This window comes from Myxine glutinosa, chromosome 6, assembly GCF_964187855.1.
Source record: "Myxine glutinosa chromosome 6, kmMyxGlut1.1, whole genome shotgun sequence".
In the NCBI taxonomy this organism is placed as follows: Eukaryota; Metazoa; Chordata; class Myxini; order Myxiniformes; family Myxinidae; genus Myxine; species Myxine glutinosa.
Genome location: NC_136266.1, coordinates 13,215,132 through 13,230,980, shown reverse-complemented (window position 1 = coordinate 13,230,980; position 15,849 = coordinate 13,215,132). Strand labels below are relative to the sequence as shown.

The 15,849-nt window shown below is 45.2% G+C and overlaps 2 protein-coding genes across 14 annotated transcripts in view; one reads left to right on the top strand and one right to left on the bottom strand.

Moving 5' to 3' along the window:
- LOC137429600 (signal transducer and activator of transcription 1-alpha/beta) overlaps positions 1-4,635 on the top strand; it is a 107,894-nt gene extending 103,259 nt beyond the window's left edge. For 6 of the 11 annotated variants that reach the window (XM_078779607.1, XM_068119640.2, XM_068119638.2 and 3 more), the window contains 2 exons: positions 121-175; positions 3,208-4,635. In XM_078779607.1, the coding sequence (XP_078635733.1) occupies positions 121-153 (33 nt within the window). In that variant the 3' untranslated portion in view covers positions 154-175; positions 3,208-4,635. The remainder of the gene's footprint in view (positions 1-120; positions 176-3,207) is intronic. The other 5 variants (XM_078779608.1, XM_078779609.1, XM_078779611.1 and 2 more) reach the window with 1 other exon arrangement.
- Positions 4,636-4,672: 37 nt separating this feature from the next.
- Positions 4,673-15,849, bottom strand: part of LOC137429596 (glutaminase kidney isoform, mitochondrial-like) — a 77,756-nt gene continuing 66,579 nt past the window's right edge. The window contains exons 13-19 of one of the 3 annotated variants that reach the window (XM_068119629.2): positions 15,012-15,143; positions 13,616-13,729; positions 13,422-13,483; positions 13,190-13,266; positions 12,986-13,049; positions 8,836-9,022; positions 4,673-5,545 (exon numbers count right to left, since the gene is read on the bottom strand). In XM_068119629.2, the coding sequence (XP_067975730.2) occupies positions 8,881-9,022; positions 12,986-13,049; positions 13,190-13,266; positions 13,422-13,483; positions 13,616-13,729; positions 15,012-15,143 (591 nt within the window). In that variant the 3' untranslated portion in view covers positions 4,673-5,545; positions 8,836-8,880. Of the gene's footprint in view, positions 5,546-8,729; positions 9,023-12,985; positions 13,050-13,189; positions 13,267-13,421; positions 13,484-13,615; positions 13,730-15,011; positions 15,144-15,849 lie in introns of those variants that run through there. The other 2 variants (XM_078779615.1, XM_068119631.2) reach the window with 2 other exon arrangements.

Sequence of the window (15,849 nt, the reverse complement as noted above, 5' to 3'; positions counted from 1 at the left end):
ATAATCTGGTTGGACGTTTCTGGCCTCTCACATTTAACTTTATGCTCGACATTTTCGGACAGATGCTCGACATTTTCTTTATGCTCGACAAACCAAAGTTCCACAAATTTCCTTCCCCAGAGCATTCCCTTGGCTGCCCTCTTGCTTGAGTGATGTCACCATACCTGCTACTGAGGTTAGAATCCCACATTCTACAGTCTGTTGTGGCAGTGTTTGTAACTTGTGGAAGGATTTGTGTTTTTCCTTTTTCATACAAACTAAGATGGGAGACTGTTACAAACCAAACCAAACCACAGTAACAGGGTAGCTCCGCAAGATACACAACCTCGTAGCCAAAACCTAGGTTGTCGCAGCGACGCAAGTTTGGTGTCATTTTGAAGCCAATTACGTATGACGGATCGTCAGATGATCATCCTCGCACAAGGCTGACGAGTCCGTTTCATTGGCTAGGTACGATCCCGGATGGGTCACCCCTCCGACACAGTATACCCGATTGGCTCGCTCCCAGCGCGCAAGCCGGCCAACCTCAGACAGGCCGAGTCGACCCACCTGGTGTTATTTTGGCACGGCAGAGGCTCAGATTTGGGGCCTTGAGACCTAAAGCCACCACCAAGCTTCAATTATGGATACCATTTGAAAATACTTACGGAATAATTCAAAGCTTAAAAAATCTGAGCTCCTGAAATCAGACGTATCACACGTGCGTATGGAAAGGAGAAAACAACTGTGTGAATGTTGTTGCGCTGCTGTGACAAATGGAATGCAAGGCAACACCAAGTTTGTTCATTGGTGACTTTAGTAACGGCATTGCATGTGCGCGCATCTCATGCTTGTGACATGTTCCCTGTAATTATTTAATTTAGTTTTCCTTCATTGGCCCATCCACTCCCCCAGCTGCTTCATCAGTGCAGCAGGTGATGGGGTTTTGCAATCGCTTCTGTCTGTCTGTCTAGGCCACAACTTTTTTTTTTTTTTTTTTTTTTTTTTTTTTTTTTTTTTTTTTTTTTTTTAACCATTTAAGCTCGTCATCAAATCTTCAACAAACCTTTATTATGAGAATTTGAAGAGAATAATAAAAAATTGAGTCCAAGGGCAAAGTCTAGGGGCGATACATAGCTCTTATTTGCCCCGCCACAGAGCATAAAGATTGACGCCGCATTTAAAAAAATAATCTATTCCATCTTTTTCTTTCTTTATTACTTTTGAAAATCAAAGATTTGTTTGTATGTCAATCGCCTACAGGTGACAATTTGAAACCGATATTCACAAAACTTCACCAAACAGTCGAGTTGCTGGTCATACGCCAAGAAGCCTATTGGTTGAGGTCAAAAGGTCAACAATTTGGTCAGATTTCTAAAATCCTCAAATTTCATCCAATTCACTCGAAATTTGAAGAGGATTTACAAATCAGGCCCCTAAATTCAACCACCAATTATTTTAAGGTAAAATTTGTTTTAGTGACATTGTAGGTATCGTGCTCGGCACATCTTTCTTGTTATTTGTATGTCAATCGCCTGCAGGTCACATTTTTACTCTGATCTTCACGAAACGTCACCACCTGGGAGAGGTAGTGACGAGCTTGGAAGCCTATTGTTTGAGGTCAAAAGGTCAAGGTCACATAACTGGTCAATTTTCAACCAATTCACTTGACACTTACTATATATATATAATGTATATATACTGCAAATAAATCTTTAAAACACGGCTGGACGGTCTTGGGTGACCCCTGAGTACGTCTAACCTCTGCAAATGACACTTCAATCCGGTCGACATTTGTTTCCCTACCAAGGCTGAGATCAAACTTCAACCATGGTGTTTCATTTTCAAAATGACCGCTCTTTCAGGAAATGCGACCACGTGACTATGGTTTGGCTAAGACTCCAAAAGAAAGCTGTTTGAAAATATTTACAACCTTGATGTCCACAAAATGGTGGAAATATTGACGTCCTCGTATGCCCCCCATCTATCTAAATTCCTCCTCTTACTCCTACAAACAAAAATAATTTCAACCATTGGATGTCAATTCATATATTTTAAAAAATCAATTTATAAACTTGCACCAATCACCCTCGAATTAAGACACAACCTCGATTCGCTCAACCTCGACCAAATTACACATAAAAGTAACTGGAATGGATGCCCATGATGGCAAGGTGGTTGCCCAGGGGTTGTGGGTTCAAGAGCAGCGGAAAGCAAGAATACCAGGCTTCTGCAAACATGTATTCTCAGGAGAATCACCAAATTGCTGTTGTTTGGTTTAAAATCCCGTGTCTGTGTCGTGCCAATCCCTCCAGTCCTTTAAGTGCTGCCCATGGTCACCTCGTGCTTTCTCCCACACTCACCTCTGCTCATGTGCAATGTTTTCATACCTCTAACTTTGATCCTCCGTGAGCCTGTGAACCGATCGTACAATGGAAAACTGGTTGTGAAAGCATCTAAGGTTGGTAGACAGGTAGACAACTGGTTGGAATCACTGTCGATATGTTAATTACTATGGGAAGCTGACATTTCAGGCATTAACCCTTTTGAAGAAAAGATGATGGCGTAACCTATTTAGGTCCAATGGAAGGTTGAGGATGAAATGATGAATTGCGAAAGATGATGGGAATAGATCCTGTGATTGATGCTGTGAAGAGGAACAGGTTGAGATGGTTTGGTCATGTGTTGAGGAAGGGTGAAAGTGACTGGTTGAGAAGAGTGATGGAAATGAATGTAGAAGGAAGTAGAGGACGGGGAAGACCGAGAAAGACTTGGCTAAAGATGGTGGAAGAAGAAATGCGGGCAAAGGGGTTAACAAGGGGAGATGCAGAAAATAGGGCAAGATGGAGAAGATTGTCATGGGGACCGCAAGGCTAACCCCCGCTCTAGCAGGGAAAATGGCCTTAAAATGCATGTTGTTGTTTGGAAGGTTGAGGCCTGAATAGTCGGCCTACATCAATCATTGTTGATTCCATATCCATTGTGAGTCTGTTGAGCTTTCTGTACATATCAACGCACGTGGACACTTGTGAGGGGGGAGAGCGGTTAGAACCTGTGACTCCATTTCCGTAAATAGTTGATTTATTTGAACCGTTTTCAAAAATCACACATTGCTTCTGGTCACTTGGTAATGGAATCTGATGAGCTGCCTCGGTTGAAAAATGATGTCCAGTCACCTTTAAAAATGATGCGATCCAGAATGTCAATATCACTCCCTTTTTCTTTCAGATACAAACGCAGATGATGTCCACCGACTGACGTGCACTGCGCCATCGGTACCTGCCAGCGTGCTCGCAAGGCATGGATTCCCATGGGTTTGGAAACGCAATCACTTATTCCAGCACTTGTATAATTTTAAATTTTTGTTGCAATTTAAAGTAATAACCCGAAACGCACCTTAGTAAAGCCATTTTTGTGGCCTGGAGTTTGAGACTAAGCTTTTCTGACTATTTCACGGTTTTACTTGTTATGAGCGAGCTGCTGTGGCCTACATTCGCACCTGTACAAGGTAGCACCTGTTCTTGCTGCCGCAGTCTCGCGTCGGCAGAAAGATAGAACATTGGGTTAAATACAAATGTTGATCAAGAAATGCTAACCATCATGGAGGAGCAAGAAGTTGCCATTTCAGGTGTAAACCCTTCGTCTGAGCAAAGGAGGAAGGGTTCATGTGCAAAATGGCAGCTTCTTCTTCCTCCCCACAGTTTCACTCGGCTATTGCAGATGCATTTACTCCCACGTGGAATCTTTCTTTTTTTGCCAAATTTTCCGATTTGCACTTAATTGCAGGACTGCATTTCAAATGGTTGTGGCCTGCACCACCCGTCCTAATACCCTGCACTATATAACCCGCCAACACGATTGGGCCGATCTCTCCGGCTTCCGGCTTGGCTTCAACGACTCGTCACTTATTTAACGCAAACTTTGCCAACGTTTCGTAGATGTTCCATTTCTTAGTGATTTGAATGTATAAAAAAAAAATAACCACCTTTAGAGGCCATTTTTCCCCGCAAAGCAGGGGTTGGCCTTTTTCGGGAACCGTGGTTGTTGTTGTTTTTTGGTCCCCTTTTTGAAGCAGTGTTTTACGGCCGGATGCCCTTCCTGACGCCAACCCTTTTTGCCGCCTTTAACGACAAGCAGGGAATTACCAGTGAACTGGTACTCAATTAGCTGACCTCGGAAGGATGACAGGCTGAGTCAACCCCCCTGGCGTTAATTCAGCGATTGACCGGGATTCGAACCCAGGATCCTAGGATCCTAAGCCGGCACCCTAGCCGCTAGCCCAACACCAGGGTTGTATGTATGTATGAAGTATGTTAAACACTGGGCCTACTCCTTTAACCTTGATCGTCATTCGATGTAGCACTTGTTATGCGCACACATTGTAATCAAATATCACTTTAGAAAAGTTCCAACCACGAGGTTTGAATTGGTTCACTTCAAGTTTGAGAGAATTTTTTTTCATGAAACAACTTCCTGATGTGGCCTTGATTCGAAGGATGCAAGTTGATCTTCATCCGATGTTTATTCGATTCCCGCACGTATCGGTGTAACCGCATTGTCATGTGACGATGCGGATGAATGCTTTTGTGTTGAGATAAAGGAATGCCAGGTGTGCAGGAGGGCACCTGTAACCTTGAATACGCAAAATGGCTTTTGGATCGTGAGGTGTTTATCAGTTACTGCACCAGGAAGCTTTCACCTTCACTTGTTTTATTAAACTCAACTTGTACATAAACAAGCATTTTTCACAATACTATACGCTCTTTGGCATCGTAAGCACTGACAAGATACGAGTCTTCTTCCTCTTCCATATGCAGCACATGGCAGGTGGCATCGTTTGCTGCAGGTGTGCCCCCTGTATGTTCGAGCGGGAATTTGTAATTTCCTCAGGGTGCCGGTGATAACTCACCTAGTCCTGGTGACCACGAGACCTTTAACATTCACCAACTGACGCTGGAAGACGGGACTCGGGTGACGAGCAATCTGAGGGACGGCACATTCTGTCGAATCGCCACACCTGTTACACGCCAGGACGGCAGTTTATAAGAACTGTCGGATTGGTGTTTTGCAAGCGGCGTGTCCAACGGACGAGAGCACCGTTCCTTAGACAGAGCTAATGGACGGTGGTGTCGCATCTGCTAGCATCACTTGGTGAATGTTAAAGATCCCACGGTGTCCGAAGAGTAAGCGAGTCATCTCTGGCCTCCTGTAAAGAGCATGGAGACTATGCCAAAAGGCCCTCAACACAAGTTCTGGGAAGCGACTATCCTGGAGTGGACGGAATGAGGTTTGTTTGATGACGACACGGAACATTCCATTGTGACGACACGGGAAACTTAACCTTTGCCATCACCAACGACCCTTCCACTGATCAATACAAACATTGGCACATATGCAACAAAATATACATTCAACCTGTTCCGAGTACCATTGCACTCCACACGTGTGACGTGATCATCACTCAACTTCCTCCGAAACAAATTTGCATTAAATACGCTTCACTTCCGTCTCAAGGTGACCGCCATCTCGAAACCATTCCAACCAGCACAACCATCAAACGCGAGGCCTGCAGGGCCCAAAGAGTGCGAGGAAAGAAGCTTACAACAATCTTCTGAGATTTCACCCAAAAAAACGGTTTCAACTTCAAAATCCTCTCCTTTGGAAATTGGTTCTGCAATGTGTCAATGACTTTTATACAGGAGTTTCAACAAAGTATCCATTTTGATTAAGGCTTGTACAACGGCCTCACCGTGAGGCCAACCACTGTACGTGTACAGTGCATTTAAAAGTACAAAAATACTTAAATAAAACTTACACCTGACAGGTGAAACAAGGCCACAGCGGCCTGCAAAGCACCTGATGATCACACACGAATGCAGGTATCCACGGTTTAAGTCTACTCAATCAAATTGTCAATTTCAACTTTGGTAAAAGCTGGGTTTGGCGTCAGGAAGGGCATCCGGCCATAAAAACATTGCCTCAAAAAGAGAACCATGACAATTACAACTACATATGGGCAGGGTACAGCCCGAAGTGGAGATCGGTTTCTGAGGTTTGGGACATGCAATGTAGGGACAATGACAGGGAGATCAGGAGAAGTGGTGGAAGTATTGGTCAGAAGAAGAGTGGACATGTGTTGCGTGCAAGAGACGAGATGGAAGGGAAGTGGGGTGAGAATGGTGAAGGGTAGGCAGGGACAGAAATACAAGTCTGTGTGGCAAGGGTGCCCAGAGGGCGTGAATGGTGTTGGTGTCCTGTTTTCTGAGGAGCTTGTAGACAGTGTGGTGAGTGTGACTAGAGTGAGCGATAGGTTGATGATGGTGAAAATGATGATTGGAAAGCTCTTGGTGAACGTCATTTCGGGATATGCTCCGCAGGTTGGTCGAAGCGATGAAGAGAAGGACAAGTTCTGGTGTGCGATAGAGAAGCTGATGGAAAACGTGAAAGATGAGGAAGTTGTTGTGGTAGGAGGAGACTTAAGTGGACATGTGGGAAGGAGTATGGACGGTTTTGAGGGAGTTCATGGGGGTTACGGATATGGTGTGAGAAATGGAGAAGGTGAAAGGATTTTGGGGTTTGCTGATGGAGCTGATTTGTTGATTTGTAATACTCAGTTCGAGAAAGAGGATAATAAGCTTCTTACATACACGTCAGGTGGGTCGACGACAACCATTGACTACCTGATGGTGCGTAGGCGAGATAGGGGGCACCTCCGGGACACAAAGGTGATCCCGGGGGAGGAGGCTGTTTCACAGCACCACTTGGTTGTTTGCGACATCAGGGTGAAAGGTGCGAGGAGAGCTCGGCGGGTGAAGTACCAACCGAGAATGAAGGTGTAGAGGTTGAAAGAGGTGACAGTAAGGGAGGCATTAAAAGAGAGGCTGAGTAGGGCAGAGGATGATGTGGTTGAGCTTGAAAGTGCTTGGATATCAATGAAAGATAGTCTGTTGGGAGCCGTTGGTGAGGTATGTGGATGGACAAAAGGACCACCGAGGCACTCGGAAACATGGTGGTGGGATGATGAAGTTGGAAAGAGGATTGATGAGAAGAGGAAGAAGTTCAAGGAGTGGCAGAAGGCGAAGGGTACGGGAGCAGAAAAAGCAGAGCATGAAAGTTATAAGGCAGCCAGGAAGGCTGCAAAGAAAGAGGTAGCAAAGGCGCAGGAGGCATGTAGGAAAATGTTCGGAGAACGCTTGGATTCGGAAGAGGGTCAGAGAGCGGTATTCAGGATTGCAAAGCACATAGTGAAAGAGAGGTCTGATGTGATGGGGGTGAGTTGCTTGAAGGATGAAGTGGGACAAATCGTTGTGGACCCAGAGGGAATTAAAGGAAGATGGAAAAGATATATGGAAATACTGTTGAATACAGAGAATGAATGGGATGGCAACATAGAGAGTAACCCAGTTTTAGGACCGGCAGAGAAGATAACTGAGAAGGAAGTTGAGGAAACGATAAAAGCAATGAAGAGTAGAAAAGCGGGAGAGCTGACGGGAGTTGTGGGAGATATGTTGAAGGCAGCAGGAAGTTGGGGTGTGAAGAGAATGACAGAGATCTGTAATCTGGTGGTGAAAGAAGGCCGCATTCCAGTGGATTGGGAACTAAGTACCCTCGTCCCTCGATGCAAGGGGAAAGGTGACCCTCTGGAGTGTGGCTCGAACCGAGCGATAAAGTTATTGGAGCATGGAATTAAGGTATTGGAAAGGGTGTTGGAGAGGAGATGGCGTGAAGCTGGAAGGTGTGAAAACATTTTGTTACCTCGGAGACGTGCTGAATGGAGAAGGTGGATCAGACTCTGCAACGGTTGCTCGAGTGAGATGTGCATGGAAGAAGTTTCGGGAACTGAGTGGCGTGCTGACGAGGAGGGGAGTGTCATTGAAGCTGAAGGGAAAGGTGTATGCTGCATGTGTGAGAAGTGTTATGATTTATGGGAGTGAGACATGGGTAATGAACGTCGAGCAGCAACGAAGGCTGGAAAGGGTGGCAATGCGAATGGTTCGGTGGATGTGCGGAGTATCGTTGAGAGAGAGGAAGACAAATGATGAATTGCGAAAGATGATGGGAATAGAGTCTGTGATGGATGGTGTGAAGAGGAACAGGTTAAGATGGTTTGGTCATCTGTTGAGGAAGGATGAAAGTGACTAGTGGAGAAGAGTGATGGAAATGAATGTGGAAGGAAGTAGAGGATGGGGAATACCGAGAAAGACGGCTAAAGATGGTGGAAGAAGAAATGCGGGCAAGGGGGTTAACAAGGGGAGATGCAGAAAATAGGGCAAAATGGAGAAGATTGTCATGGGGACCGCAAGGCTAACCCCCGCTCTAGCAGGGAAAATGGCCTTAAAATGCATGTTGTTGTGCATGTTGGTAAAAGCTGGGTTTTTAACTGTCGCTCGAATACAAAAAGCCAGTCCATTTGAATTGCAACTTTAAATCAAGGAAAGGGCCTAGAAAGCACCAAGAGTAGAGTTACAAAATGGCCACCGCTTGTTGTCAATATATTTGGAGTTTAAATTAAAGCCCTGATACCAAGTGCCCTCCACGTGGTTCTCGTAAACATTGCCACCTAGTTTTGCATTTCAGTCCTGAAGTTGCAGTTAATACTCCGTGACGTAATAAACCGCCAAAGCAAAATAGAGTAAATGTTTGAATTTAAAAAAACAAAAAAACACAAAAACATTTGTACACAAGTAATATATAATCTTGACTCAAAGCCCAATAAACAACAACAAAAATAACCTGAATGCAGTCTATCACAGACTCGGTCACTCACCAAGATCTACAAAGTGTTCAGAGTTCCCTCCAGGTTTTGGTGTATCTGGAAATACCTAAGGCACAATCTAATCAACATGTCCTGCATACCAGAACCTTCTCCAAGCTTCCCCCTCCTCGCTCCATTTGGATTCATCACACCATGCCCTCGAGGTTCTCCGACGCGAGCGGGTGCTCCTTCTTTTCATTGATGCATCGCTGCTCATACTCCTCGAGGAGTTGTACAATCTCCATGTGTCCGAATCGATTTGCCTCATCCTTTGATGTGAAGCCCCATCTATTGGTGGGGGAGGTGGGAAGGACAAAACAATCCAATTTTTTTATACGTTGTTCTTTAGCACAATAATAATAGTCCGAAGGCTAGGACGAATATGCATAAAGTATGAACCTAATGGGCTTACAAATCACAAGGTGGTAGATGGCAAATTTTCACAATTGGAAATAAAAAGAAAAGGTCTCAAAGATAGCCGTAACGCTGCTGCACACAGTTGTTGTTGATTGGCCCCGGTCAGTTCTACAGAAACACGCCTGTGGCACGGAGATAGCCGATCCATCTCCCAGGAACGACCCAGAAATCCCTCACACAAGACGTGCTCCTCACGCCATTGGACGGTTGGAGGCCTGTTGGTTTGGGACCATTTTAAACCAACCTTGCAGCAACTTTACAGCAATAATGTTGTCCTTCAATCCTGAAAATCTCAGTCACTCCGGGAGAATAGTCAAACTAATCTACCTCTCCATTTCCACGGTCAGCCACTGGAAGAGGTCCAGTCTATTGAACTTCTACGTCTCAGCATCAGTTATCTCCTGGGACAACCAGATAGCAAAGCTGGGTGCCGCAGACTTGACTTCCTTCGTCGAGCAAATGTTTCCTTGAACTTTGTCTGGAGTTCAATGGAGTACTGCTCTCCTTTACAGGTTGGCACTCCAGCATCACATCCGTCTCTTCTGGATTACGTAGAATCAAAAACTCTCAACATTATAGGAATCTCCCATGGTGAAGCTGGAGCACAATATCTGTTACCCTCACAATAGAGGCAGGTCGCTGGGCACTCTCCATTTTCTACAGCATTGCTCCCTTTTCTCTATCCTCCGACCCTACCCAGCAACTCCAGGATGCACGTGTTCTTCCATTAACCCCAACTGATTAAACCTCCAAAATCCAGGCCGACTTCACACGTCAACTTATTCCTCACTTCTCTCGTCTATAGAACCACCTTCCAGAGGATATTCTTTCCCACTTTTCCCTCCAGAGCTTCAAGTAGGAAGTACATCCTCCATCCTTATTACCCCCATTAACCCTTCCTAACCCAATCCTCCGAAACTTCTTCTCCTTCATTCCCTGCGTGATAGTGCCAAAATGTTGTCCCACTAGCCCCAGTCACTGTCCCCTCAATCATGCCCTGCCACTACCCTCATTCTTGGAGAGAAAAAGTATATTGCAGGTTCGCAACCTTTTACACATGCACACATACCTGAACTACCAGCATTAGTGAACTTTTATATAATACCTGCATTTGAGTTACCCTGGAGAGATGCCAAGGTGCATCGTCGCTCGGAATGTGATCCACTCCAAATCTACTTACACTACCGGTCAAAAGTTTTAGAACACCTCAATTTTTCCAGTTTTTATTGAAATTTACGCAGTTTAATGTCTCAATGTACTCTGAAATTAAGCATAGAACAAACAAACAATTGGAGATAAAAAAGAAATCATAGAATCATTTTGTTTAACAAAATTTAATTTAAATTTTTGACTCAGCAAAGTAGCCACTTTTTGCAGATATAACCGCCGAACACCCTTGTGGCATTCTTTCTACAATGGAAATCAAATATTGTTCGGGAAGTTCTTCCCAACACTGTTGCAGAAGTTCCCACAAATGTGTTGCACTTATAGGTTGCTTTGCTTTCACCCTTCTGTCCAGTTCATCCCAAACCAGCTCGATGGGGTTTAAATCTGGAGACTGTGTTGGCCATTCCATGATTTGAAGCCGACCGTCTTGTTCTTTTCCTCGAAGGTAGTTTTGACATAGCCTGGAGGTGTGTTTAGGGTCATTATCTTGCTGTAGGATGAACCCCTGACCAACTAGGCGTATACCAGAGGGTATTGCATGGCGCTGCAAAATGCTGTGGTAGCCCTTTTGGTTCAGGGTGCAAGTCGCCGACTCTGGATCCAGCAAAAGAGCCCCAGACCATCACGCTTCCTCCTCCATGTTTGATAGTTGGTGTCACACACTGAGGAACCATCATTTCGCCTACTCGACAGCATACAAAAGCCCTGCGTGATGAACCAAAGATTCCAAATTTTGATTCATCGGTCCATAAGACCTTCTTCCAGTCTTCATTCGTCCACTGGCAGTGCTTCATGGCCCAGGAAAGCCTCTTTTTCTTATTTTGTCATCTTAGCAATGGCTTTCTTACTGCCACTCGACCTGTCAAACCTGCAGCTCGAAGTCTTCTCTTCACAGTTGAAACTGAGACTTGCTTACTTCGACCAGTGTTAAGCTGTGCTTGAAGCTGTTCTCCTGTGAGCCGCCTATCACGCAAGCTGTTGACTCTCAGAAACTTGTCTTCTGATTCTGATTCTGTTGTGGCTTTGGGTCTGCCAGACCTCTTCCTGTCAGAGTTTCCTCCAGTTTCTAATATACTACTTCCTGCAGTGCAATATTGTCCAAATAATGCTTGAGAGGGTGTACTAACAGTCTGTTCCAATACTGCTTTTATACAGACAGGGGGTTTGTAATCAAGTAATCAGCAGAGGTTGGGACATCTGTAGGAATTGTTTGCATCAACTATCAAGGCTTAATTTACTTACATTGTTGCAGAACAGCTGTAAGTTGTTAACCCATTACTTGTTCCCTGAAGAAAACCTTTTTTTACAATATAACTGCAATTTACATTATTATACCGTTTTTGCTAACCTAAACTCTTTTTTTTTAACCTCGAGCAGTTTACTGCTTACCTTTGTACCATTTCAGGTTATTCACTGGACATTAAACTGCGTAAATTTCAATAAAAACTGGAAAAATTGAGGTGTTCTGAAACTTTTGACCGGTAGTGTAATTGTGAAGGTGGTTTTACTCCCTTCTGTTTGGTAGGGAGCGCTACCTCACTCCCGTTGATTGAGGCTTTGATGTGCGCTCATCCTCACATCTGGTCACTGATTGGCTCACGTCGGTGACAACTATTACCGTCGGTGCACGTCATTGCGTGAGGCACCGAATGAACTGGATGACCCCAGACTTGTAACAGTCGTCTCAAAATAAGCAAAGCACTTGTACAAATTACTTTTGTTTGCAGAGAACGGGACTGTGCGTGTACGGATGTGGCTTCGAGCATACGTACATGTGCCGCACTGCGATCTGAAACCGATCTACGCGAAAGTTTTCAGCGCACTCTGGATTATTCAGCAAAAGCTGTCCAATCGCAGAGTCACACGCACGCCCTAGTTGTACACGGCCTGTAGCTCGACTACTATGAAGTGCCAATGGAACGTGCCGCTCAATTCGTTCCTCCAATATTCGGGGTGTACGGCCTACGTACTGGAATTGAAACTCGGAAGTTACGTTGTCCAATTGTACGGGTTACCAGCACACCTTTCCAGATTGGAAGGAGCATTGTACGAGTCGTAAACGTCACTAGACTTGTGACCAAATTGGAGCAGCACGAGACTGCCGGTTTCACTTGCTCCTCGAATCATTGGGAAATTTTACCTTTCCAAGGCAGATGTTGGTGAACTGGACACCTATCAGGTCCGAAGATAGTGTCCTGTGACCAATCGGCAACTTTGCGCATTAGAAATCCAACAATGACTTGCTCAGGTAACCAAAATAAAGCAGAATGGCTTTGATGCGCTCAATTTCCGTAGCAAGTTTGTCAGGTGAGCAGATGGCCAGGGCTTGCAAGGTGAGTAGGTGTTAAGGGCGATCCTGGAGTGAGTCCGACTAAATGAGTCCCGCCATGTGTTTTGCCCGTTGTTAGGTTAGGCTTACTGTTCCGAGTCGTTTCCGGGACCGGTAACCGACTCGATTTCCTTTCGGACAAGAATTTTCTCCATTTCAAATTCAACAGATGTCCAACAACCTGTCTGTTGGTATCGCTGCCTCACCACTAGGTGTCGCAACTACCTAGCCACCTGCACATTTTCCAACCCGACTTTCAACCTGTAATGTTCATTCTTAACATGCTGCAAATGCCCATAATACACGTCGACGTTGGTTTGATCTCGTGTGCGACCTACCTGTCTTTTGACAGTGGATTCACCTTGCATATCTCCAACAAGAAACGCACCACCTTCAAATGTCCTGATGAAACCAAATATGCAAAGGTAAACCTTCAACGTCGTCCTTTAATGTCAATTTCACCAAACAAGATGCAGTCGCATCAAATTGCTAAAGCACAAGCGCTCAGGTGAGAGGTGAGCAGATGGCCAGGTGTACAGTACCTTCAGCAGCTGACACATGCAGAGCACTGCGGTAATCGTAATCTTTCTGGTCCATGTCCATCGCAGACAAAGCAAACCTGGACATTGAGAGTGAAGGTGCAGACAATGTTAGCATCAACCTCAATCTTGGATTCCAAATAATATGCAACAGCAATGGCTTGGCTGGAAACCAGGTACACCGAGGTCGGCGTCATCGACACCTATTGAAGCGGAAAGGCCGAGCCGTCATTACCTCCGTAATGCCGACAGGTCGCCACTGTGGGCAGAAAACAACAGGCTGGCGATGGTCTTTGCCTGAAAGACAAACAATCATTAAAATCAATATTTGTGCACCTCTACTTGTCATCACGTGTATGTTTTCCAAGTTTCCCGAAGGATGCATATTCCGCATGTACTTTGATCCAAATGGTTTGTGGTGCTGCTTACAAGTGGTTCTCGCATGCCCACCTGTGCTTCCCCACTCTCACGCCGGGGATCCAGCTTCCGGACAAAGTGCCGCAGGTTATCGTAATTGTGAAAGTTGAACATGGATACCATTTCCTGATTTGGGGACAAAGGTCACAGATGAAGCATTGATATGAATAATAATTTAAAAATCGATTAAAAACGTTTAATTCGCTGCATTGTCAAAAGTTACACTTTCCCACGACCACCTGGCATGAGGTTAAAATGATCAAGCAATGTGAAAATTCTACACCTGTATAATCATCGTTTTGCAAAGAGGCAGCTTTTGAAATCGCCCACGTGGCACCATCATTATTACCTGCGCCACCAGAGGTGGTTGGAGGTTATGTTTTCACCACTGTCTGTAGGTGAACAAGATATTCAAAAAGTTGTGGATGGATTCAGACGAAACTTGGACAGGTTGGGTGTGTGACAAGGATGAAATGATTCAATTTTGGTGAAGATACAGATCAGGATCAGGGAATATTTTAAAAAGTGATTCTTCACCATTGACGAAGAGGTCAAAATGATATTATATGGCATGCTATTCAAAAAGTTGGGGATTGACTCAGCCTGTCATCCTTCTGAGGTCGGCAAATTGAGTACCAGCTTGCTGGGATGAATGATCCCGGTGTGTACCCCGGTTTAGAATAGGTACACCGTATCCCTGCGCATCGTAAGAGACGACCAAGGGTTGGCGTCAGGAAGGGCATCCGGCCATAAAAACATTGCCTCAAACAGGGAACCGTGATTGTCATGGGGCCCGCAAGTCTAACCCCCGCTCTAGCGGGGAAAATGGCCTCAAAACGATCATTCATTCATTTCATTCATGGTATTCAAAAAGTTGTGGACGGATTCAGACGAAACTTGGTGGACAGGTTTGGGAATGTGACAAGGATGAAATGATTCAATTTTAGTGAAGATCCGGATCAGGGAATATTTTAAAATGATTCTTCACCATTGACGAAGAGGTCAAAAATGATATTATATGGCATGATATTCAAAAAGTTGTGGATGGATTATGACAAAAGTTGACAAACTTGGTGGATGAGTTTGGTTGGTGACAAGAACAAGCCGATTAGATTTTGGTTCAGATCCAGATCCAGATCCAGAGGGATACAAAACTTAAACTGTTCTACCTGGCGGATGTATGCACTCTACCGAGTGCCCGTTCTAGTTTATCAAGGTAATCGACCTTATTCTTTCTCGGGTTCAATGACCGGTACAAAACTCCAACCACAAGCATGGAAGTTCAGAATATTCAGACGAGTGAATCAAACCTTTTACATCTTTAGAAAACTTGGCAATAAAACGAAACAGCGCAACAACATGTCGCAGTTGGTGGTGCATCATGGGTTATTGCCCTTCAAACACATACCTGGCTAAACTGAATGCCACGGACACTGTTCCCCAGTTGGTCCAGTGGTGGCGACCAGCACATCATGCCCATCACGTTGGGCACCACGAGCATAATTCCTCCGGCGACGCCAGATTTAGCCGGCAATCCAACCTGCCAAATGCACAACGCCGGGAAAGGAAGGGACGTCGGCCTCACGTCGGATTATGTGGGAATTCATCGGTCGAGTCATTTTCACGACACCATGCTGATCGGGTGTGCGAAGCAACCTCCTCTAACAAAAGGCCAAGCCGTATGGCTCATCAATTAACTTTCATGGCTTCTCATTGGAGAAAAACAACCAACACACCCAATCAAAACAGGTATAATGAGGAAGTGACGTCAAAAAAACAAACGATTGTGTTACTTGTTTTACGGTTCTGTGAGGTATGTTCCGGAGCTGACGGGATGGCTTAGAGGTACGCACACTCGCCTCTGAGCCGTCTCGCCTGGGTTCGAATCCCGACCCAGGTATAACCCGTCATCCCTGGGTTTCACAGGCAGGGCGACTCATCATTGTGTGTGCCGTCCCCCCGGATGGACGTTTACTGGGCTTCCTGTCTGCCGGCATTAGATGGTGGACATTAAAGACCCCACGGTGTCCTTCGCGATGAGTAGGCGAGCTATTGCTGGCATTCTGGCCAAATTCCAAATTCCTGCCCAAACTACTGCAGAGAAGGCAATGGCAAACCACCCAGTGTAATCCTTACTGCAGGAAGCTGCTTCAGCAGTACATCAGAGAGAGAGATGGGGGAGAGAGATGAGAGAGAGAGAGATGGGGTAGAGAGATGAGAGAGAGAGATGAGAGAGAGAGATGGGG